Below are 25,046 nucleotides of genomic sequence, written 5' to 3'. Positions count from 1 at the left end.
CAACTAATAAAAAAAAAAAAAACAAGTGGGCTCCCCAAAGTCAACGTTATAGTTTGAACACTGCTTTTAAGGCGGCATCCTGACTGAAATGTAACTTATAAGAGACCAACTTGGAATGTAAGCTGCAACACTATACGCCATATAAATAGTGCTCCTCATGCAAAGTACACAACAGTCTCAAATCACAAGTGATTTGTTTTTTATCTTGCATCATGATGTAATACTTTAATAAGCAGATATATACATTTTGATGAAATAGTATAAAATTAGATTCAATTTCTTTTATTAGTTATTAACGTTTTAATTATTTTAATGTAAAATAATACTTCAATTATTAAATGATTCTCACTAATACTTTTTAGAATTAGTTTATAATCAACATTTCTCTCGCATCGTCTGCCATCTCATAGTTCAAGGATACATGCAATGTTGTCTTAAAATGTGGTCAAAATTAGTTATCTTATATGGAAGCACATTTTTTGCCACAGAAGAAAAAAAATATCATGCTTTTGCTAAATAATATTAATGACTTACAGTCGAAATGATGAGATACTAAGTCATAATTATGAGATGCTAAGTCAAAATAAGACCATAAGTCAATTATGGGATAAAAGTCGAAATCATGAAATTAAACATCAATCTTTACACAACAAGTCAATTATGACAAAGTCAATCTTTTATCATAATTTTAGCTATTCTATAATTATAACTCATTTGTCATAATTATGACTTTTTATCTCATAGTTTCAACTTTTTGTTATAAGTTTATATTTTAATGTCATAACTGTTTTGTCATAATTTCGACGTTGTCACATAAGAAATCATGCTTTGCTAAGTCATAACTATAACATACAAGTCCTAATTATAACATAGAAAATTCAAAGAGATACTAAGTCTGTCATAATTAGGAGATAAAAAGTTCAAATTATCTCCATAATTAGAGATAAAAGTTGAAACTGCGACAAGTCAAAACCATGAAATTAAACATGTTTGACAAAGTCATAATTATAATTTTCTAATTTCATGTTTTTATGTCATAATTGCTTTTATGTCACAATTATTTACCAAAGCAATATTTTTTCTCTTAAATGGCAGAAGCAGGGTTTCCTAGTCTTAGTAGGAAGCATGATTAAATTATGTGATTAGGATACTGTCTAGGCAGGCAGCTCACTAGATTTTGGAACAAATCTAATATGCATTGTTTGCTGGGTCTGTCTATAAATGGTCTGCAGGTGGTGATGCACCTGAAGTGGGGTTACATCGGCAGACACAGACTCATTCCTGTGAGGAGTATGACTCAGGAGTTATCTCATGCTCTGCTGCTCACTCCCAGATGATGCAAGGGCTAGGCGGCTTTATCAGCTAATAAGACGCCATGCTTGTCAGATTGCAGTGTGCTGGCAGAGGCCATATCATTTTACTCCCTGTGCCCCACCTCTCTCCTCATCTATAATTAATTTGCCATCAGCACAGTCAATGCCAAAAAATAACGACACATTCTACCAAACTATCACACTGGCTTTGGGCTGGAAAAAATGAACTTAAACGTATGACCAAAGTGTACATTTTCCTTAGAAAGTAGAGATTTGATGCTTGAGATGTTGCTACATGCTGAGATGAGACTTCTGAATGAGTCTTCCTGTAAGCAGGGTGACTAACGTTGGTGTCAGCTCTGCCCTTTAGCTAATGTTCCAGTTACACTAAGCAGAATTAATGTGCTGCTCCTCACCAAATACCCAGGGGGAATCAGCTACGTGTGTGGATAGCATGAAGTTGGTATCATAAGGTGTGATTACAGTTCAGATATGGTTCCACTCTTTTAAATACCTTGACAAAATGATGCTCAGTTCTGTTAACAGAATCACACAAATTCTGCCGACTATGCATCGGTACCAACAACACCGCTACTGAATCTATACTACTGTTCAATAGTTTGGGGTCAGAAGTTAATACTTGTAATTCAGCAAGGACACAAACTGAAAAAAATGACAGTAAATTCATGTATAATGTTATAAAAGATTTCAAATTTTTTTTAATGCTGTTCTTTGGAATTTTCTGAAAAGAATGTATCATGTTAAACAGCACTGATAATTCAACACTGATAATAATAAGAAATGTTTCTTGAGCAGCAAATCAGCATATGAGAATGATTTCGGAAAGATCATGCGACACTGAAGACTGGAGCAACGGCTGCTAAAAATTCAGCTTTGTCATCACTGGAATAAATACAAAACAATGATTTTAAACTGTAATAACCCTAGTAAAAATGTATATATTTAAAATACATTTATTTCATACTAAGTATATTTCAAATCTATTAACATATTGCTCGAGACTTACTGACAAAATTATAATGAAACTTTATTTGGAATACTACTTGTGCACAATGCACATTTCTTAATATTAAGCCTAAAATGTGTTTTAATGTCACTAATGATGAGGATTGTATGATCTTTGAATAATTGCAAGATATTTAAAGTGTACTTGAAGTATACTTACAATAGTTCCACTTTAGCAAATATACTTCAGTATATCTTTAGTTGTACTTCAGCACTACTTTCGCACAATTAAAGTGCATTAAGTACAAAATTAGTTGTTCCAATTTAGCAGACTTTAAGTATACTAGTTTAGTATACCAAAAGTACAACTGCAGGGTATTTTATTAAGCACATGCATATGTAAATGTGTTTTTAGTATACTTGGCATTACATTAATGGATTTCAAATAAATTTTAGTATATTTAATTTTCACTAGGAAATACATCAGAATGTTACAGTTTTTTTCTGTATTTTTCACAATGGTTGAAGTCCAGGAACACAACCTCGCGAGCGTGGGAGGCCAGGAAGGTGCTGATCTGCTCCAGGCCTTCACGTACGGTGGCGCTGAACAGGCCGTGTGCAAAGTAGAGCTCATTTTCGGGGTCTCTGGGTTTGGTGGATATGCGGAGGTCAAAGAAGCGGATGCCCGCCTCCAGCTGGCTGGTGAAGTTCATGGTCTGTGTCGCCAACCACTTCCTCATCAGCTTCTTGGCCACTGTGCCAAACACAGAGACAAAGTTCTGCACGGTCTCAGGCTGCTCCGGCCCAACTGGTGAGGCTTCGTCGATGTAAAAACTAAAGGAGTCGTGGGAACCTGGATGAGAAGATTTCTGAGTTAGTGATATACATGAAGAGAGAACATAAAAATGATGACAACAGAGCGACCAAATGCAATTTTCTGGCTCATATAAAACATTCCTAAGGGAACTTGTTATCTTATGTATAATACAAAAATCACCGGTCTTTGTGGAATGATAAAGGCAACATTCACCTTGCTTTAGAAGAAACACCACATAAAAATATAATATAATATAAAATATACCTACACTACCATTCAAAAGTAGAGAGAAATTAATACTTTTATTTAGCAAGGATGCATTAAATTAAAGGTGACAGTGAAGACTGTTACAAATGATTCTATTTGAAATAAATGCTGCTCTTCTGAAATTTCTATTCTTCAAAGAATCCTGAAAAAAAAGTATAATGGTTTTAAACATTGATAAAAAATGTTTCTTGAGCAACAATTCTGCATATTAAAATGATTTCTGAAGGATCATGCGACACTGAAGACTGGAGTAATGGCTGTTGAAAATTCAGTTTTGCATCACAGGAATAAATTAATTTTTTTAAAAATATAGTAAAACAGAAATGATTTATTATTTTATCTTAAAATATTTCACAATATTACTGGTTGTACTGTATTTCTGATCAATGAGGCCTTGATGACCATAAGACAAAAACTTTTGACAAATGTATTGTAGTATATTTAATAGTAAAGATTTATTCTGTGGATCAATAAAGGGATTAATTTTAAATTCATATTTAACTATATTTTAACTAAATATTTAATTATTTTATATAAATACTGATATTTAATATAGTAAAAAAAAAATGGTAGAGACCAGCTTTTTGACAGAATATTCTGGCTGGCATGTCCACGAAAATATTCCATTTTGGCTGCTTTCTGATAAAGTTATTGAATATTCCGACTTCACAGACATGCACAAGACTACGAGTGCACATCAAATGTGCCATTTGGGACAAGGCCAACTGCTCTAAAAATGATGAGAACAATTATTTTAAGGTGACTTGCTCTGAAAAAGACACAAATCTAAAACTGCCTGACAATCTGCAGTACTTTTGTACAGCAGGAACCTAAGAATACATATAATGGCTGTTGTAACGGTTAAATGGAATAATGCAATAGCCAACACTTGCATCCAGACTGCAGCAGGAGGAAAAGCGTTGCCAGGGCCTACAGGATAATAATGTGGAGTTCACAAGCACGCTTTCAATGTAAATATAGAGCAAAGCCAGGTGCTATGTTTGATCTCCAAAAATCAAAACAACTATTTAAATAGATGCATTGCTAATGTAATTAAATGAAAGCATTAAGCAGTCTATAACCTGTGCGTGTGAGAGAGACACTCCGAATATTATTTTTGATGAATAAACAATGCAGCTCTGCACCTGAAGGCAGCATCAACAGAAAGAAAGAGAGGAAGAAAAAGAGAGAGAGAAAGAAAGAAAGAGAGGAAGAAAAAGAGAGAGAGAGAGAAAGAAAGAAAGAGAGAGAAAGAAAGAAAGAGAAAGAAAAAGAGAGAGAGAGAAAGAGAGAAAGAGAGAGAGAGAGAGAGAAAGAAAGAGAGAAAGAAAGAAAGAGAGGAAGAAAAAGAGAGAGAAAGAAAGAAAGAGAGGAAGAAAAAGAGAGAAAGAAAGAAAGAAAGAGAAAGAAAAAGAGAGAGAGAGAAAGAGAGAAAGAAAGAGAGAGAGAGAGAAAGAAAGAGAGAAAGAAAGAAAGAAAGAAAGGAAGAAAAAGAGAAAGAGGAAGAAAAAGCGCGAGAAAGGAAGAAAAAGAGAGCGAGAAAGAAAGAAAGAAAGAAAAAGAAAGATAGAAAGAGAAAGAGAAAAAGAAAGAAAGAAAAAGAAAGAAAGAAAGAAAGAGAAAGAAAAAGAAAGAAAGAATTGCAACCCTCAGAGATTTGCTAGAGTTTTCCCAGATCAATGTCTCTACTCTGTTATGACAATAATGTGCGTCATATGTGACGCTGGACTACAAAACCAGTCTTAAGTCGCTGGGGTATATTTTTAGCAATACCCAAATAAAACATTGTCAAAATTATAGATTTTTCTTTTATGCCAAAAATCATTAGGATATTAAGTAAAGATAATGTTACATGAAGATATTTTGTAAATTTCCTACCATAAATATGTCAAAACTTAGCATTGCTAAGGACTTCATTTGGACAACTTTAAAGGCGATTTTCTCAATATTTAGATTTTTTTTGCACCCTCAGATTCCAGATTTTCAATTAGTTGTATCTTGGCCAAATATTGTCCTATCATAACAAACCATACATCAATGGAAAGCTTATTTATTCAGCTTTCAGATAGTGGATAAATCTAAATTTAAAAAAAAATTACCATTATGACTGGTTTTGTGGTCCAGGGTCACATATATCTAGTGAATGTCCATTAAACAGATCAGCCTGGAAATACACAGATTCCGTTGCTGTTACCTCCTGTGTCAAATTCAGACTAATGAGTAACAGTAATGTCTCACTTCCCTCCTTGACATAGGTAATGCCTTCTGGTACGTGGAAACGGAGGGAAGTCTCCACAAACACAATTTCCATGTACGTCTCATTAAATCAGAGACTGTGAAGGGAGATAAGATGTGAGCGTAACCGGAAATCAGTTTTTATGAAAACAGCACTATACATTACTATTTAAACGCGTTTTCTCATTTATTCTCATCCTTTTTATTACATTTTTAAAAAACTAATTGATAGCAACTTGTCTTTTCTCCTTAAGGTGTTGTGCAAAACTTAAAGACAAAGGAAAGTGAACTCACACTGAAGCTGTATTCAGTAGAAAACCATGTGAAATTCAACAGGCCTGAACAACTACAGCTCCATGGGAACCCAATGCATTTATTTGGTGTTCTAATAGCTCCTCAGCTAAATGCAAAGGAGTATCTTCTTGTTATGAGATCCCTGCTTTGAGATGCACTGAGCTGATATTAGGAAGGTTTGAGGAAAATTATTTCTGGGAAAATGGACCATTTAACAAAATGAAAGTGACTGACTGGGCTCATGTTTCACATCTGAACCTCTGAGAGGAGGCACATTAGAGTGGATTAAAGACTCATTTTTGTTTTTGAAACATGCAATTCAGAGATGATTACTGAAACAATATATTTTGTTGTGCAGGGAAGTCACAGACCTGTCTACAGTAAAATAAATAAAAAGCTAATTATATTATAACACAAACAAAAAATATATACACAAAACACCTATGTATGACACAAAACACCTGTTCACAACATTGCCGAACAAACCTAGATGAGAAAACCTAGATGAGAACGAGTTACCTGTCCAACATCACATAATGCAGCTCAGAGACATGCTGGTCATACTAAAAAACAAACCAGCAACATACAGGAGATTCTATCCAAGGGTTTACTGCAAACCCTTAGGCTGCTGTGTGATGATATAACTACTCACAAAAGATTGACATGTCACTGTCAACCACAGGGGACAGCCTCTCAGTTCAGCAGGACTGAAACAATATATTTTGTTGTGCAGGGAAGTCACAGACCTGTCTACAGTAAAATAAATAAAAAGCTAATTATATTATAACACAAACAAAAAATATATACACAAAACACCTATGTATGACACAAAACACCTGTTCACAACATTGCCGAACAAACCTAGATGAGAAAACCTAGATGAGAACGAGTTACCTGTCCAACATCACATAATGCAGCTCAGAGACATGCTGGTCATACTAAAAAACAAACCAGCAACAGCAAAACATACAGGAGATTCTATCCAAGGGTTTACTGCAAACCCTTAGGCTGCTGTGTGATGATATAACTACTCACAAAAGATTGACATGTCACTGTCAACCACAGGGGACAGCCTCTCAGTTCAGCAGGGAAAAAAGTAATCATTACAGGAAAAAGTGACTCTTTTCCCCATGGTGACTGTGCAATTTCATGTCTGGTCACTTAATCTTTTCCATTTATCTTGTTTATTGAGACTTGGCAGGCTAAAAATCCTCTCTTTTGGGTCTAAAGTGCAGGATTTATGGATGAACAATTGGATGGATGGACAGATTTAAAGATGAATCAGACAAGAGCAAACGGTGCCTTCGAGGTTTGAATCCATTACGATTTTTCATGCCTCTAGTGCAACTTTAAGTAATTGAAATCATTTTGTATGTGCGCATGTGGCCGTGTGTGTGTGTGCGCGATCTGTCAGGAAATAATAATTCCTACACTTCACCGCAGGAAACATTTTGGGTAGGCATTTTTGACTTCAAAGCAATGCAATGCTCTACTATGAAGAAAAATGAGTGATAGGAGAAGAGAAAAATGGGTAATTAAAATAATTTTCAGAGAACAATTATCTGCAACAAAGATGTGCCTCGAGTTGGATGATTTTTTTGGTCTTCAATCGAGCATGTACAATCAGTCCAAGTGTTTAGCCAATAACTGGCGACTTGGCAGGCTAAAAATCCTCTCTTTTGGGTCTAAAGTGCAGGATTTATGGATGAACAATTGGATGGATGGACAGATTTAAAGATGAATCAGACAAGAGCAAACGGTGCCTTCGAGGTTTGAATCCATTACGATTTTTCATGCCTCTAATGCAACTTTAAGTAATTGAAATCATTTTGTATGTGCGCATGTGGCCGTGTGTGTGTGTGCGCGATCTGTCAGGAAATAATAATAATTCCTACACTTCACCGCAGGAAACATTTTGGGTAGGCATTTTTGACATCAAAGCAATGCAATGCTCTACTATGAAGAAAAATGAGTGATAGGAGAAGAGAAAAATGGGTAATTAAAATAATTTTCAGAGAACAATTATCTGCAACAAAGATGTGCCTCGAGTTGGATGATTTTTTTGGTCTTCAATCGAGCATGTACAATCAGTCCAAGTGTTTAGCCAATAACTGGCCATGGATGCCGTTCATGGACAGGAAAAAGACTTGGCATAGCAGATGAGTTTCTAATGGCACTCTCCTGATGCCTCAAGGTCAAATGTCTAGACCGGACAAGATCACTTCTAACATACCACTGCAGTTAGATAACGAAGCCTCGGTAAAGCTCATCAACAAAAAGCTCTGGTTAGTGGTGTAATCCCACTTATTCTTCATTAGTGAATAGGTGGGATTACATACGCTACCATGTATGAAAAATAGGGCAAGATAACTCCAGCTGTGCCCTGCAAACATCTTTATAGTTCATACAACAAAAAAGTGTTTCAACGTTTTATTTTTAGCAATATATTATGAAATATATTATATTATTTATAAATAATATATAAATTGCAAGTTTCCACTGATAGTATAAATCCATAAAAGCTTTTTTCACAAACTATTTTACAAAGAAAATGATGGCATATGATGCAAAACATTGCTGACTCTTATTGATGCTTTTACCACTATCATTCAACAATAATGCTATCAAATCTGAATCTAGATAAAGTAGCCTACAGTTCAAAAGTTTGGGGTCAGTAAGAATTTTTTAACATGGACTTTTTACTACTATTTTAACAATAACTTAACTGTTAAAGACAGACGTACTGTGAACTATGCTTTTGGTAATTAATGGTAAATGCTTTTGTCTATACCATCATTATTATACGTTTATTCCATACATATACATTGAAACGTTACAAGTAAATTTATTTGCAATGTCACAAAAGATTTATTTTTTTATTAAAAGCTGTTCTTTTTAACTTTTTTAATTTTTGAAAGAATCTTGAAAATAGCATCACCACTTCCACAAAAATTGAGCAGCACAACTGTTTTCAACCCTGATAAAGTGTTTCAACGTTTTATTTTTAGCAATATATTATGAAATATATTATATTATTTATAAATAATATATAAATTGCAAGTTTCCACTGATAGTATAAATCCATAAAAGCTTTTTTCACAAACTATTTTAAATGCTTTTGTATATACCATCATTATTATACGTTTATTCCATACATATACATTGAAACGTTACAAGTAAATTTATTTGCAATGTCACAAAAGATTTATTTTTTAATTAAAAGCTGTTCTTTTGAACTTTTTTTAATTTTTGAAAGAATCTTGAAAATAGCATCACCACTTCCACAAAAATTGAGCAGCACAACTGTTTTCAACCCTGATGATAATACAAAATGTTTCTTAAGCAGCAAATCAGCATATATTAGAATGATTTCTGAAGGATCATGTGACCAAAAATCACAGGAATATGTCTTTAGTAAACATGAAAAATTCTCACAACTCGTATAATGTTGCTTTAAATCAGCAAAATTTGCCATGTTTAATACATAGCAGAAAATAAAGTTGTACATTTGTATGGCATATATAAAAAAAATGCAAAACACTCACAACCCACAGATTTTTCTGTTTCTACAGTGTCTGTCATTGGCTGCCACTCAAAAGCTGATTACATACTAAATATGATTAAGGGGCAGAGACACATTCCCTTATGAGAGCCGTAGCATGAATATCAATTATGGCTCTCCATAAAACCTAATAAGCCCTGGTTCCATGTCTGTCTCTGAACTGCAACACCCAGCGCATTTTCAAAGCACAGGTGGCTGATAAAGCAGTGGTGTCCTGCTTATTCTTTGGGGTTGTCACTTCAGCACAGGCGCCCTCAGCACTGACACAATTCCTCTGCCCCGGTCCTGCCACCTGTGCAGGTTACAATGGTGACTGTATCGGGGAGATGGATTCATCAAGCCAGCCATCCAGCAGAGCACAGTAGTATAAGAGCCACACAAAAGCCCGCCTCTGCAAAAAAAAGGCCTTTTTCTAAGACGCTTAGCAGAGGCATGCAGGTTTTTTATGTACATAAACACTGTTCAATGTCCACAACAAAGGGATAAATGTATAGAATATCTATTCAGTTCAGTAATGGTACACTTTATGTCTGCCCGCCCGGGGACTTGTTTGCCAATAGGAGAATGATTCATGTTTTTGCAAGTGTGTATGTGGAGGACGACTAGCCAACCTCCAAAATACTGCCAATACTGATGCTGCAAGTAAACAATGTTGAGTTGCAACAGGAGGATCAGTCAAATCTTTAATCTTAGAGAGAGGTTTGAGAGGCTACAATGATTTCTTGAGCCTCTTTAATTTGGAATGACTATAAAAAGAGTTCTGATAGTGGAAATAAAAGACACACTAGATTCACTTAGTGCAAACATTGACCTTCACGCCGCAGGAGGTGGCAGAGCCAGTTTTTGAGTGGCAGTGCTTAAAAATATCAGGGCCTATAACACGTTGGAAGCAGATGGCTTTCTAAAATGATTGTATAGGAAGGAATTGCTATTAGAAATTAGAAAGTTTAAGCTTTACTTGTATGATGCATTTCCAAGAAAATGTAGAGTAAGATTTGATTTCACCCTAAAATTGATTGGATTGTGAAAAGTGAATGCTACATACCAAAATGGAGGCAGACCAAAAGTGAGTTATAGAGTGCATTAGTCGGGTTCTGGAAGTAAAAATCACATTCATTTTCTCTATAGAGGAATTTGATTTTAATCATAACTTGTAAAGACAGACCTACTGTGAACTACGAGGTTGTTAATGGTATGATTTTGTTGAAGCCATAGCATCAAAAACTTATTTTAAATAATCACATTAAACAATAGAATTCTTGGAGAAAAACTACATTATCCATGATTCTGTACATAAATCTCCACCAATCAGAGACTCACGGCAAGCAAATGACACCAAAAGAATTCTGCCCACTTCCAGGAAGCACCCCAAATAATAGTTAGTTTCCCTATCTTCTCAAACTATGTATATACCAAGTATATATTCATATTTTGCAATAAACAAAGTCTACTGTTTAAATCCAACCTTTAAATCAATAGTCATAGTTCTTCTTTGTTTTTGAATTCAATTATTTAATTCGTAATGCTTCTTGGGTAGTTTGTTCCTTGATTAAAGCTGTTAAATGCAGTCTTGTATCTTTGTCTTTTTATCCAATTATGCTTAATATACAAAATTGTATCATTGTGATTTACAGTGTAGCTGGTTGGTTTGGTTTATGGTTTTAATAAAGATTTTGTTTTTTATTTCCATGGGAATAACATGCACTAGAATAACACCAGCATAACACAGAAAACAAGGAACATACATTAAGTAAATAGATCGATTCTAGTTTAAAGGTGTCTTTAATATAGACTTACAAAGTAAAACAAAGTGCATTATGCAAAATTTGAAAAAACAAAAATATTATTTTTCTGGAGAATCATGCAAACCTCCAGCAGCCTGACAATATGACAGCATGAGAGCAAAAGTGCCTCAGGCTGGAATAGAGCATTACTGAAATATGCATGAGACAAAGGCGAAAGATCAATGATTATCTTTTCGGAATTGATCTTGAGGAGCTAAAATGAATATTGCTTTCTCTAATTATATCTTTGTACAATTAAACTGAAAAACATAGGCCTACTCTATTACCAGTGGCTTAAGCAAAATCAGACTTGACTAACAAAGGGTCAAAAATGGATGAATGGACGGACGTTCAAAAGCTTTCACAGTTGCAGATGATAAATGCATTTCTACAATAATTGAATGGATGGATACAAGGATAGATGGATAGACAGATATATACTTTTTCATACAGTGTCAGTTGCATACAAGCCCCTGGGCAGGATGCTTACATTTTAATGGATCATTTTTGGTTGTCTTAATGTTAACCACACATGGTAAGACCAACTCAAAAGCTCCCAGATTTGCAAGATATCTGTGTGGGAGTGGTACATGTCCAGAATTCTTACTGAAGCCTTAATTCGTTTAGAGCTTTTTGATAAACCACTGCTACACTACAACTTTCCATCACCCACACACAGCTTCGCCGACAACACTGTTTTACAAAGGTTTTACAAAAGAGTGATGATGGCAGTGGGTCAAGTTGTCCTTAAGTAGGCTACTGCTTCTATACTACTGCTGGAATGATGAATCCTGCACAGACCAGCATCGGTGGCATGATGTGATCTTTTCCACTGCAGACGTCCATGAAAATCGTTCAATTTAGTTTGCATTTACTGTATGTTGAAGTCAGAGCACTTACATCAAGAAATCAGAATCTGTAAATGATGATTAACAAGATGATTTGGAGGTGGCAGGCCAGTTAATTGGTCCCTGTGGCACAGGGTCAAAATCAGTGATATAGACGTTAATCGGGGGTTTTAATCAGAGCTGTCCGGGACGGCTGATTGCTTCAGCCTTTGGTGCAGTTCAACTACCCAAACTAAACTATAAAAAACACAAAACCTCTTACTTTCAGAAACATTCTGAACTATATAGGCCATAAAAAGCCATTTAAAAGCAGTAGGTAAAAACTGTGCTTTTCAGATATGAAATAATAATAATGTAATCCTGGGTCATCTTGTTTTATGTTTGTTCATACTTTACCTTGGGTAAGTAATTCATGTGTATTTATTTGGCATTGTAGTTTGGGGCTAAAAATAACCCTGTTCTCTAATAAAAGCTGTACTACCCTCCTGAAATGTTGTTTAACCCTAGGCTTACCCGGGGTTAAGCATTGTGTGAAGACTACCTGAAAGTTTAAAGGAACAGTTCACCCAAAAACGGAAATTTGCTGAAATTTTACTAACCCTTGTGGATTATTGTGATGTTTTTAATCAGCTGGTTGGTTGGACTCTCGTTCTGACAGAACCCATTCACTGCAGAAAATCCATTGGTGACCAAGTAATGCTAGATTTCTCCTGGTTTTTTTTTGGGGGGGGGGGTAATTATTACTTGTTCATAAGGCGTTTAGAGTTTTTGTGAATATTGTTGGGTAAGGTCAAAAAAGTGACAGCAATTATTCTTCACTTCACTAGTATTTATATTTTTATTTTACTGCTCATCCAACTACATTGTGGTTCCAAGTGTCCTATTTAATTTCTGTCACACGTTTTAACATTATTATAAACTCGCTAGATTGGAGCAATATTAATGTAGACAAGCTATTAGTCACACAATAGCTTATGTCATAAGCAGAACCCATTTTATGTAGGCTACGTTTGGGTGACCTCTCAGCGCAATGTGCGTTTTGAACAAGAGTTGATAAAAATAGTACTAAAAAACTTTTGAAACGGTCAGTTAAGTCATTTCAAAACCAGACCACACTCATTTATATATAATCTGCAGCAGTTTCTCACTGTCCACAGTTAGCACAATACGCGCATTAAAAGGCAAAATAATGCTTACCTGGTATGGCGAGGTTGGTAAGAGGGATACTGTGCAAGTTGTCCGGTAAACTTGACATCCAGTCCGCATAACGGAGTTCACTCTTCCCCTGAGACGAAGCCATGCCGTCGGTTCTGTGGTTCTGTGGCGTTCGGTGTCCGTGCTTCGCTCGGAGTGCTCTAGTATTCAGCGCCCGCGCGAGTTCACAGCGCAAGCATCACCACACCCCCGAGCCGGCGCGCGCCGCTCCTACTTCACAATTTCCCCAGCCTTCTGGAACAGCGTCTTTACAAACATACAGAAGCTCGTTGCATATTTGTCGTCTAAATTATTCCCTCCCATGTGTGTGCTGGGTGTGGGCGCCACTATAGACTCCAGCGCGCGCGCGGATTCTATTAATTCATTTGATGTTATCGAACAATTACTGTTTGTGCAGTACACACTCAACCTTTCACGCTGGATATTAACACGGTCGCTGTGTATTTTCATAAGTCTGAATTGTGAAGTGGCGTTAAGAACAAACGGTTGTTTGTGTAAACAGATGCATCACAAATGAAAAAACAACAGGCTTAAATTACCGAGCTTCCATAAATATTCTCAAAGAATTTGATAACACTGTACAAATATCCATTTAAAAGGAGATCTTAGTCAGAATGACAGTCTCGGTGACCATTCGCTTTCATTAGGCTGTTTGAAGAAAAGATACAGTGAAAGTATAGTGGCTGTAAGTCTCTAACATTCTCAAGTCTCTAACATCACCTTTTGTGTTCCACTGACAAAATTCAGTCACACAGCTTGAATGATATTTGACCCTGGACCACAAGAAGCAGGGTATATTTGTAGCAATAGCCAACAATACATTGTATGGGTCAAAATGATCGATTTTTCTTTTATGCCAAAAATCATTAGGATATTAAGTAAAGATCATGTTCCATGAAGATATTTTGTCAAATTCCTACCAAAAAAATATAAAAACTAGTAATATGCATTGCTAAGGACTTAATTTGGACAACTTTAAAGGTGATTTTCTCAATATTTTGAATTCTTTTGCACCCTCAGATTCCAGGTTTTCAAATAGTTGTATCTCAGTTGTATCCGAACAAACCATAGGCTACATCAATGGAATGCTTATTTATTCAGTTCAGTTGCTCAATTAAATTTTTTTTAAAAAGACCGTTATGACTGGTTTTGTGGTCCAGGGTCACATATAAGGATTTAGAAGAAGTTAATGGATATAAAAACACAATTAAGACGTTTTTTTGCTCAGGTCTTGAATACACATTTATTGCTTTGTACAAATAATATGTACACATTGTAGACAGAACATTTAAGACCTCCGACCTGTAAAGTTAAATTAGATGGGCAAATGGAAAATCTAAATATGAAATAACTGACTGTTCTTTTTAAAATAAACACAATACTTCCCGTTTAACCTATTGACAGTATTTTCTATTCAATACCTATTGACATTCTAACAAATCCATTTGAATTTGCATTTGAATAAACTGATATTGATAAGCTAAAACAACCATTCAGGCTATTGCACATTCATGGAAATCACTGAAACAGATGAAGATACTGTGATGACCTTGTTGGATATTTGTTGTTTTAAACATGCTTCAGTGAAATTTCCTCAGTTGAAGCCCTAAAAGGATTTGCATGGGGGATTTAACAAGTGTGTGGTTTCCATCAGCTGTCTAAACAGCCTTAAGCATTTTTCTAAAATCGTTAAATTTGCTGCATTGGTTTCAAGTTAGGAGAGACCTGTTAGGACAAAAAAAAAACAACAACAGGAAAATAAGCAGAAGTCAATATTATGACCTTGTATTCTAGCTAATGCTGTTAGTTTTCATTCAAGCAAATATTAGAGGGTTTTGTGTGTTGTGAAATGTCATAGTAGGCTATAGTGCATACAGTATGGTGCAAAGTGTTCAATATTATTACGTGTTTCTGTAATTCAATTGTGTCATTCACCTCAAAGTCAGTCCCTGTGCATTTCTTAATGTCATCTGGTATCAGACCCTCCCAAACCTCAATCAGGGTTAAACCTTTGTCCTTGTCCACATCGAATACCGCCTGGAGAAGAAAGGAAAACAATGTGACCATGACAGAAGTGCCATCAAATGTGCAGCCATGTGTAAGTGAACTCTTCTGACCTTGAGGGTGTGGTCGGCAATGTGGTGAAAAAAAACACAGAAAAAGGCACTTTTTTGTGATGTGATAAAATGAAAACAAGGTATCCAGAAAATCAAAGAACACACCGGAAAAATAGGAATAAAAAACAGCTAATTATTAGTGCAGTTTTTGCCATTTCTTTTATTGTGTTCATTCAGCTTGCAGTGATTAAATGGGCTCAAAACAGGTGAGCACATCATTAATATAACTTTATATTCTATTATTGTAATAATAATGCAATACGTAATACACAATGTTGTGTATACAGACATAAAAACACATTTGTTAGTCAAGACACGTACATGATTTAGTTCACAATGACCTGCAAGAGGTCAAGTGCATGCATTGTGCATGCTAAAGGCCATTATGAACCAAATCATGTATGTTCGCATGAAACCAGCAGCCTGTTGTTAAAGGGATAGTTCACCCAAAAATGAAAATTCTGTCATTAATTACTCACCCTCATGTCGTTCCAAACCTGTAAGACCTTAGTTTATCTTCGGAACACAAATTAAGATATTTTTGATGCATTCCAAGAGCTCTCTGACCATCCCATAGACAGCAAGGATCCTAACACGATCAAGGCTCAGAAACGTAGCAAGGAGATCGTTAAAATAATCCATGTGACATCAGTGGTTCAACCGTAATTTTACGAAGCTATGAGATACGCATGTAAGCTATGAGATACGCAACGTATGTACGCAGATACGCTTTGATCTGAACGTAAACAACGTATTCGCGTACATACGTTGCATACGTTGTTTACATATATGATACTCTCCATAATAGCGCTATAGGGAGGAGATGAATTGTTGAATAAAGTCGTTATAAAAAGTATTCTCATAGCTTCGTAAAATTACGGTTGAACCACTGATGTCACATGGATTATTTTAACGATCTCCTTGCTACATTTGAAGATACTGTGATGACCTTGTTGGATATTTGTTGTTTTAAACATGCTTCAGTGAAATTTCCTCAGTTGAAGCCCTAAAAGGATTTGCATGGGGGATTTAACAAGTGTGTGGTTTCCATCAGCTGTCTAAACAGCCTTAAGCATTTTTCTAAAATCGTTAAATTTGCTGCATTGGTTTCAAGTTAGGAGAGACCTGTTAGGACAAAAAAAAAACAACAACAGGAAAATAAGCAGAAGTCAATATTATGACCTTGTATTCTAGCTAATGCTGTTAGTTTTCATTCAAGCAAATATTAGAGGGTTTTGTGTGTTGTGAAATGTCATAGTAGGCTATAGTGCATACAGTATGGTGCAAAGTGTTCAATATTATTACGTGTTTCTGTAATTCAATTGTGTCATTCACCTCAAAGTCAGTCCCTGTGCATTTCTTAATGTCATCTGGTATCAGACCCTCCCAAACCTCAATCAGGGTTAAACCTTTGTCCTTGTCCACATCGAATACCGCCTGGAGAAGAAAGGAAAACAATGTGACCATGACAGAAGTGCCATCAAATGTGCAGCCATGTGTAAGTGAACTCTTCTGACCTTGAGGGTGTGGTCGGCAATGTGGTGAAAAAAAACACAGAAAAAGGCACTTTTTTGTGATGTGATAAAATGAAAACAAGGTATCCAGAAAATCAAAGAACACACCGGAAAAATAGGAATAAAAAACAGCTAATTATTAGTGCAGTTTTTGCCATTTCTTTTATTGTGTTCATTCAGCTTGCAGTGATTAAATGGGCTCAAAACAGGTGAGCACATCATTAATATAACTTTATATTCTATTATTGTAATAATAATGCAATACGTAATACACAATGTTGTGTATACAGACATAAAAACACATTTGTTAGTCAAGACACGTACATGATTTAGTTCACAATGACCTGCAAGAGGTCAAGTGCATGCATTGTGCATGCTAAAGGCCATTATGAACCAAATCATGTATGTTCGCATGAAACCAGCAGCCTGTTGTTAAAGGGATAGTTCACCCAAAAATGAAAATTCTGTCATTAATTACTCACCCTCATGTCGTTCCAAACCTGTAAGACCTTAGTTTATCTTCGGAACACAAATTAAGATATTTTTGATGCATTCCAAGAGCTCTCTGACCATCCCATAGACAGCAAGGATCCTAACACGATCAAGGCTCAGAAACGTAGCAAGGAGATCGTTAAAATAATCCATGTGACATCAGTGGTTCAACCGTAATTTTACGAAGCTATGAGATACGCATGTAAGCTATGAGATACGCAACGTATGTACGCAGATACGCTTTGATCTGAACGTAAACAACGTATTCGCGTACATACGTTGCATACGTTGTTTACATATATGATACTCTCCATAATAGCGCTATAGGGAGGAGATGAATTGTTGAATAAAGTCGTTATAAAAAGTATTCTCATAGCTTCGTAAAATTACGGTTGAACCACTGATGTCACATGGATTATTTTAACGATCTCCTTGCTACATTTCTGAGCCTTGATCGTGTTAGGATCCTTGCTGTCTATTGGAGGGTCAGAGAGCTCTTGAAATGCATCAAAAATATGTCAATTTGTGTTCCGAAGATGAACGAAGGCCGTAATTAATGACAGAATTTTCAATTTTGGGTGAACTATCCCTTTAATGTTCAATGTGACCCAGATCTAATGTTGCCGTAGTCTCATTTCACCCAATACCTGTGGAGCACAACCTGCCATGGGCAGCACGCTTGCTGTCGCTTTGCCTTGGGCCTGCTGTCTCTGCATCCTCTCTTCCACCTGAATGAGAGTCTCTAATTGCTGGAGGATTTGCTTGGATGTGTAACAATGTAGGCGATAGGATTAATCTACCTGCCAGAGATCCAGCCGTAAACTCTGACAGTCCAAAAAAAATTTTCTTTCCTCAGAGATATTGTATTGCATACTTGTTTATTTTTTTTTCAATAATCAGGGGAAAGCGAATTGAACAGTCAAACACGGCAAGATGGATGGCATAATCACATCACAGCTTGCCAGCAATATTTATATAAAACTTCCATCGCTGGAGATATGTGTGCTGCTGAGATGACAAGTAGCAAATTGGCTCAGAAAGCCATTCTTGGATTCATATGCATTCTAGGAAGCAAGTATGTTTGCCCTGTATTGGTTCTATTTCTAAGACAACACCTCATAATGAAAGCATCTTATCATAAAAATAAGTCCATGAACTAACATATGAACCACATACGTTAGGTTTGAATATTTTTGTGAGAGGTTCATAAAAGCAGCACTGCAAAAAATGAATCATGGGTCTTGTAATTTTCATTAAAAAAATTAAGGTGATAATTAAAATTATTGTGTATATTTCATTAAAGAAATTGTGATTCAGTGTTGTATAGAAATAATTGAGGACTTTTTACTAATAAAACCAAGAGATGTGTTTTCCTCATTTTTTTTAAAGGAAACTAGTTTTGGGGCTTGAATTGAGGAACTGATTAAACTAAAAAAAATTAAGGAAAGAAGGCTACCTATTTATTTTAAGAGAATTAGATCAATTTTGCAGTTTTATTTTAGAGGTGATTGTTAGTTCCCAGCATGCTTTGCATATGGCTGGATATGGAGAGTAATTTTTGAAATTTTTGAGTGAAGGGAAACATCTTGAGTGAAGGATTGCTCAGTGCAATCGTTACCATTGTGCAGAAGAGTAGAGCTTATGGTTATGGATACTACTCCTCTAAGGCATTAAGCCTTGTTCAATGAGCAGTAGCTTTGCTAATGCTAGTGCAGTACTTTCCAGTATTTCTCAAGTATTTTCCTACTTGAGCTGTTTGGCTGTATACAGTCTTTTAAATGTACAAAATAACTCAAAGTCAAATACAAACAGACCTCACTCAAAATCACAGACTTTTGAGAATCAACTTAAAATAAATGAGCACATTTCACTAATTATATTAAATTCATTGCGTCATAGATTAATTTAGGAGATTTCACATGATTTATTCAGGTAGATTCCATTAAAAAAATCAAACCTGGAAAAACTATTTTTACCATTAGCCTTGTTCAATGAGCAGTAGCTTTGCTAATGCTAGTGCAGTACTTTCCAGTATTTCTCAAGTATTTTCCTACTTGAGCTGTTTGGCTGTATACAGTCTTTTAAATGTACAAAATAACTCAAAGTCAAATACAAACAGACCTCACTCAAAATCACAGACTTTTGAGAATCAACTTAAAATAAATGAGCACATTTCACTAATTATATTAAATTCATTGCGTCATAGATTAATTTAGGAGATTTCACATGATTTATTCAGGTAGATTCCATTAAAAAAATCAAGCCTGGAAAAACTATTTTTACCATAATTTTTTTTTTAAGTAAATAGCTCGTTTCATTTTTTACAGTGAGCTTAAACCTTGTGTTTTTTGAGTGACTGTCTATATGTTTAGTCTCAGTGATGTGCAGTGCCTCAAAATAATACTAGTAATTTCAAAATTAATATCTTATTTTTCCTTCAAATTCTTTTAAATGCTTATGTTACCTAATTAAATCATGTAGAAAGATATTACTGAAACTTGGTTCAGTTTCAATTAGTTATCATTACTTAAAGCATTAGGAAGCCCAAACTAACAATGAAAAATACTTTTATGGCATTTATTCATTTTAGTTAATGATAATTTCTACATATATTAAAACATTTCTAATATTTCAAGTCGCTGTATTATAAATAAAACAGATATAATATCACAGTGCAAAAAATATACATTATCAATATACAGTATATCTATATATATATATATATATATATATATATATATATATATATATATATATATATATATATACATACAAAAGTCTGTTGTCAGTAGGATTTTTTTCATAAGAAATTAATACTTTTATTCAGCCAGGACACATTAAATTGATTAATGTGCCATTTAAGACACTTATAATGTAAAAAAAATAAATAAATAATAATAATATATAAGATTTCTATGTCAAAAATGCTGTTCTTTTAATATTCCATTCATCAAAGAATCCTTGAAAAATTCACAATGTTTTCAACATTAGTAATAATAATAAATGTTTCTTTAGCAATAAATTAGCATATTAGAATGATTTATGAAGGATCATGTGACACTGAAGACTGGAGTTATGATGCAGAAAATCTAGCTTTGCCAGAACAGAAAACAAAGACGCTTTTATATTTTTTTTCCCCAAAATTTTGTTAATTTTTTTATTTTGTTGACAAGAACCCTAAACCGACAAAATATTTTTTTTAAAATGTATTCGAAGAATGTTCTCAAGTTGAAATTATATTCAGTTCCTTATAATAAGTTCTAATAAGATCAAACAAAGCCACCAAGTATCAAGGAGATATTTGAATGCTAAACATGTTTCTTGAGCTATTAAAATGGCCTTGGGGTCTTGAAGAACATGAGGGTAAAAGAGCCGAAAGGTTCTTCTTACAAGCAAAGCGGCTGAAATCGGTCACTTGTCCACAGAATTTGTATTTTCTGTACAGTCAATGGCACGTAGTGCACTATATAGGGGACAGAGAAGGATTCAAACAGTGTAAATATGCTTTCCATTGAGGAAAAAAGTTTGGTTTCGCGCTGTGTCACTCTCACCACCGCACCGCACACACACTCTGCTCCGGTCCAGAGACACGATAGCACAGAGCGGATCACATGCGCGAGTCGGCGCAGACCACAAAATGTATGTTCTACACAGAACTCAATATTTTTAGCAATATGGATGATATTGTGGCTGGCATACCCTGTCAAATGCGGCTTTATGGAGCTCAACGGCTCTAGCCCAAGCTGTGATATAAACGAACGCTATTGGCTATTTTAAAAAGGGGCGGGGCTGCTTGATATGTCCCGCCCAGTCTTCCTGTTTCAGTTAAAAATGACGTCAACACAGAGTAACGCTGCGTGTTTCTAAGCATTTCAGGGGACCTTTAAAGCTCAGCTTGTTTGGCTGACAGACAGGGGTTGTGTTTAACAGCAGGGTAGCATGACAAATGCAGGCTGAACAGAAGGTGGTGGCAGTGTAGCTGGAGAGGTCTAACCTTTCCAAATGTTGACAGAATCCTTTCATTGGAAACCACGGTGTGTAATTGTTACAAAAGCAGACGCTGGCAAAGCATACAAAGAGAAACAGAAGACTAACAGGTAAGGAGAAGAGAAAGACTGCTGTGTATACAGTCCAGTGACACCGCTGGCGAGATGAGAGGTCGGCTCAACAAGTGCCAGCAGCAGTCCATAAAAACCAGCAGCTACTGTATGAACAGCTGCAGCAGTCAAGAGCCCCTGAACCATCTAGTAAGGCTCTTTGATGAGACTACAGCAAATCCTTAGTCTCCACCACCCAGCTCTCCGAATACAGGCCATGTGGCAGGGCTGATCATATTATTAGGTAACATTCACATTAAGGAGCTCTGGGTTTGAAAAAAAAAAAAAACAGTCGATATGTAATGTCACTCCGATCAGGAGATTTGATTAGGGTTGGCCCAATAATTGGATTTCCATTTTACACTGCTTATGTGGACAGAGAAGGATTCAAACAGTGTAAATATGCTTTCCATTGAGGAAAAAAGTTTGGTTTCGCGCTGTGTCACTCTCACCACCGCACCGCACACACACTCTGCTCCGGTCCAGAGACACGATAGCACAGAGCGGATCACATGCGCGAGTCGGCGCAGACCACAAAATGTATGTTCTACACAGAACTCAATATTTTTAGCAATATGGATGATATTGTGGCTGGCATACCCTGTCAAATGCGGCTTTATGGAGCTCAACGGCTCTAGCCCAAGCTGTGATATAAACGAACGCTATTGGCTATTTTAAAAAGGGGCGGGGCTGCTTGATATGTCCCGCCCAGTCTTCCTGTTTCAGTTAAAAATGACGTCAACACAGAGTAACGCTGCGTGTTTCTAAGCATTTCAGGGGACCTTTAAAGCTCAGCTTGTTTGGCTGACAGACAGGGGTTGTGTTTAACAGCAGGGTAGCATGACAAATGCAGGCTGAACAGAAGGTGGTGGCAGTGTAGCTGGAGAGGTCTAACCTTTCCAAATGTTGACAGAATCCTTTCATTGGAAACCACGGTGTGTAATTGTTACAAAAGCAGACGCTGGCAAAGCATACAAAGAGAAACAGAAGACTAACAGGTAAGGAGAAGAGAAAGACTGCTGTGTATACAGTCCAGTGACACCGCTGGCGAGATGAGAGGTCGGCTCAACAAGTGCCAGCAGCAGTCCATAAAAACCAGCAGCTACTGTATGAACAGCTGCAGCAGTCAAGAGCCCCTGAACCATCTAGTAAGGCTCTTTGATGAGACTACAGCAAATCCTTAGTCTCCACCACCCAGCTCTCCGAATACAGGCCATGTGGCAGGTCTGATCATATTATTAGGTAACATTCACATTATGGAGCTCTGGGTTTGAAAAAAAAAAAAAACAGTCGATATGTAATGGCACTCCGATCAGGAGATTTGATTAGGGTTGGCCCAATAATTGGATTTCCATTTTACACTGCTTATGTGCAGTTTCATAACAATTCGTCATGTCTCCTTATGTCTTTGCACATGCGTTAAGAGAAAAGAGCAAAGCCATTTTTACAGCTTTCCACTGTGGCGACTGAAGTTTTATCCGAGGCTGATTTGGTATATTGATGAAGTGATAAGCTGCTGAATAGATTGCATTTATTCTTTACCAACAGAGTCTGATTAGACACGGTGAGGGCTGTTGATTAAAGTAGTCTCCTATGTTAAAAAGATCAAATCAATGGCTCTTGTAAATCAAAACCCACCTTTTCTGTGATTATACGGTCCACACACTGTTTTCCAGTCAGAGGCAGATTGCACTTCTCCAGAATCTTGTGTTTGCCACCCTAGAAAATATGTAACAAAACAAAGACTATAAAATATAATGTAGAATATTTAATATTTAAAATATACTATGTTTCATTAGCACAAGAAAACAAGGAATTCAACAAATAAAATGTCTTTTGACCCATATTAGTTTTAAATATATAATATTAGAATTATAATATATATTAATACATATTACTGAGGACTGTCTGAGGGTAGGATGAATTTTACAGTGGGGTAATTTTGGTGCAGTAGCACGAGATCAATTCAAACTTTGAATTGAATAAAAAATGACAAGTAAGCAGTCAGTAATAAAATAAGAACAAATAAAGAAATTAATAATGATAGCACAAATAAAAAATAACGACAGGCCTTCGAATTAAATAAATTGCTTTTTAGTTTTTCAGGTAGGTCTAACAGTAGGGTTAAGATATTTAAATTTTTTTAGTTTTTTTTACCAATTATCCAAATAATGTTTAGTCCTAGAAAGCTATTATTATCAGAACTCGCGAGCATAACATAGCGGTTAGCAGATCAATGAATGAGAGGGCAGCGTTACCAGAGTTACCAATTTACCACACCATGTTACAACACAGTAGGGCTATTGCAGACAGAAACAATACTGTACTACATCAATGTTTCCTGTCGGCTCGATTTTTGAGTGGACTTTGCTGTTCCGATGAGCATGAACGGTATACGAGTGGAGCGACTGAGCGGAGCGCACACACATAGAGCGGGATAATACGCAGAGCGTCACACCACGTCAAAGTGAAACCTGAACGGTGAACTCATTTTTGGCAGCCGAAATTTCGGTGCATCTCTAATTATTGGCGACATCAGAAATGGATATTATATAATAGATGCTTTTTTGAACATTTTAGCAATTTAAAAATATTAAAAAAGGATTTTTTTTACACGGCACCCCTGCTCTCGACAGACGGCACCCCGGTTGGGAAACACTGCATTAGAGCATTCTGGTGTTCTTCCATAAAATAACGTAATACAATAATATTAGTATAAATAATATAATATAATATTTGACAATATTATAATATATATTTAATATATTATATGAAATGAATTATTAGTGATTAATAATATAACAATAAGTAGTTATAGTAGTAATATTATAAATAATATAATAAGTTATTATACGTAATATAATTTCTTACATATGATATATTAAATATAACTTATTTACAATAAATATTAAATATGCACACATAATATTTATTTAATATTTATTATATTCAAGTATGATCATTCAAATAGTTATAATATAAATACATAAACATTATCAATAAATTGTTCCCATTTTAACCCATTTACACATTAATTTTTTCAGAAATACTCCATGTGTTTTGTATCTAATTACATGCTTATTATGACTTTTTTTTTTTTAGAAAAACATCTATTGAACAGGAATTTATTTGCACTACATTCCATTTGTAGTGGCTCTTGATGCGCTGACGCCAGCCTCAGTCCACTCCTTGTGAAGCTCACCCAAATTCTTGCTGGTGCACCTTTTCCTTCCACTCAACTTTTTATTTTTATGCTTGGATACAGCACTCTGTGAACAACCAGCTTCATTAGCAAAGAACTTTTGTGGCTTACCCTCCTTGTGGAGGGTGTCAATGACTGTCTTCTGGACATCTGTCAAGTCAGCAGTCTTCCCCATGATTGTGTAGCCTACTGACCCAGACTGAGAGACCATTTAAAGGCTCAGGAAACCTTTGCAGGTGTTTTGAGGTAATTAGCTGATTAGGGTGTGACACCATGACTTTCCAATATTGAACTTTTTCACAATATTCAAATTTTCTGAGACA

At 35.7% G+C, this 25,046-nt stretch overlaps 2 protein-coding genes across 2 annotated transcripts in view; both read right to left on the bottom strand.

Moving 5' to 3' along the window:
- Positions 1 to 2,770: 2,770 nt before the first annotated feature.
- LOC107565980 (PI-PLC X domain-containing protein 3-like) lies at positions 2,771 to 13,592 on the bottom strand. The gene is made up of 2 exons (XM_016251324.1): positions 13,284 to 13,592; positions 2,771 to 3,132 (listed from the first exon to the last, which is right to left on the bottom strand). The coding sequence occupies exons 1-2, from the start codon at positions 13,384 to 13,386 to the stop codon at positions 2,771 to 2,773; spliced, it is 465 nt and encodes a 154-aa protein (XP_016106810.1). The 5' UTR covers positions 13,387 to 13,592.
- Positions 13,593 to 16,361: 2,769 nt separating this feature from the next.
- LOC107565986 (succinyl-CoA:3-ketoacid coenzyme A transferase 1, mitochondrial-like) overlaps positions 16,362 to 25,046 on the bottom strand; it is a 20,616-nt gene continuing 11,931 nt past the window's right edge. Inside the window, exons 3-5 of the mRNA XM_016251332.1 lie at positions 23,160 to 23,240; positions 16,754 to 16,855; positions 16,362 to 16,543 (exon numbers count right to left, since the gene is read on the bottom strand). Of these exons, the coding sequence (XP_016106818.1) occupies positions 16,508 to 16,543; positions 16,754 to 16,855; positions 23,160 to 23,240 (219 nt within the window). The 3' untranslated portion in view covers positions 16,362 to 16,507. The remainder of the gene's footprint in view (positions 16,544 to 16,753; positions 16,856 to 23,159; positions 23,241 to 25,046) is intronic.

Source organism: Sinocyclocheilus grahami, unplaced genomic scaffold, assembly GCF_001515645.1.
Source record: "Sinocyclocheilus grahami isolate Dianchi unplaced genomic scaffold, SAMN03320097.WGS_v1.1 scaffold1038.1, whole genome shotgun sequence".
NCBI classification, from domain to species: domain Eukaryota; kingdom Metazoa; phylum Chordata; class Actinopteri; order Cypriniformes; family Cyprinidae; genus Sinocyclocheilus; species Sinocyclocheilus grahami.
Note: the sequence above shows the minus strand (reverse complement) of the source record. Positions and strands in the feature narration are given on the sequence as shown.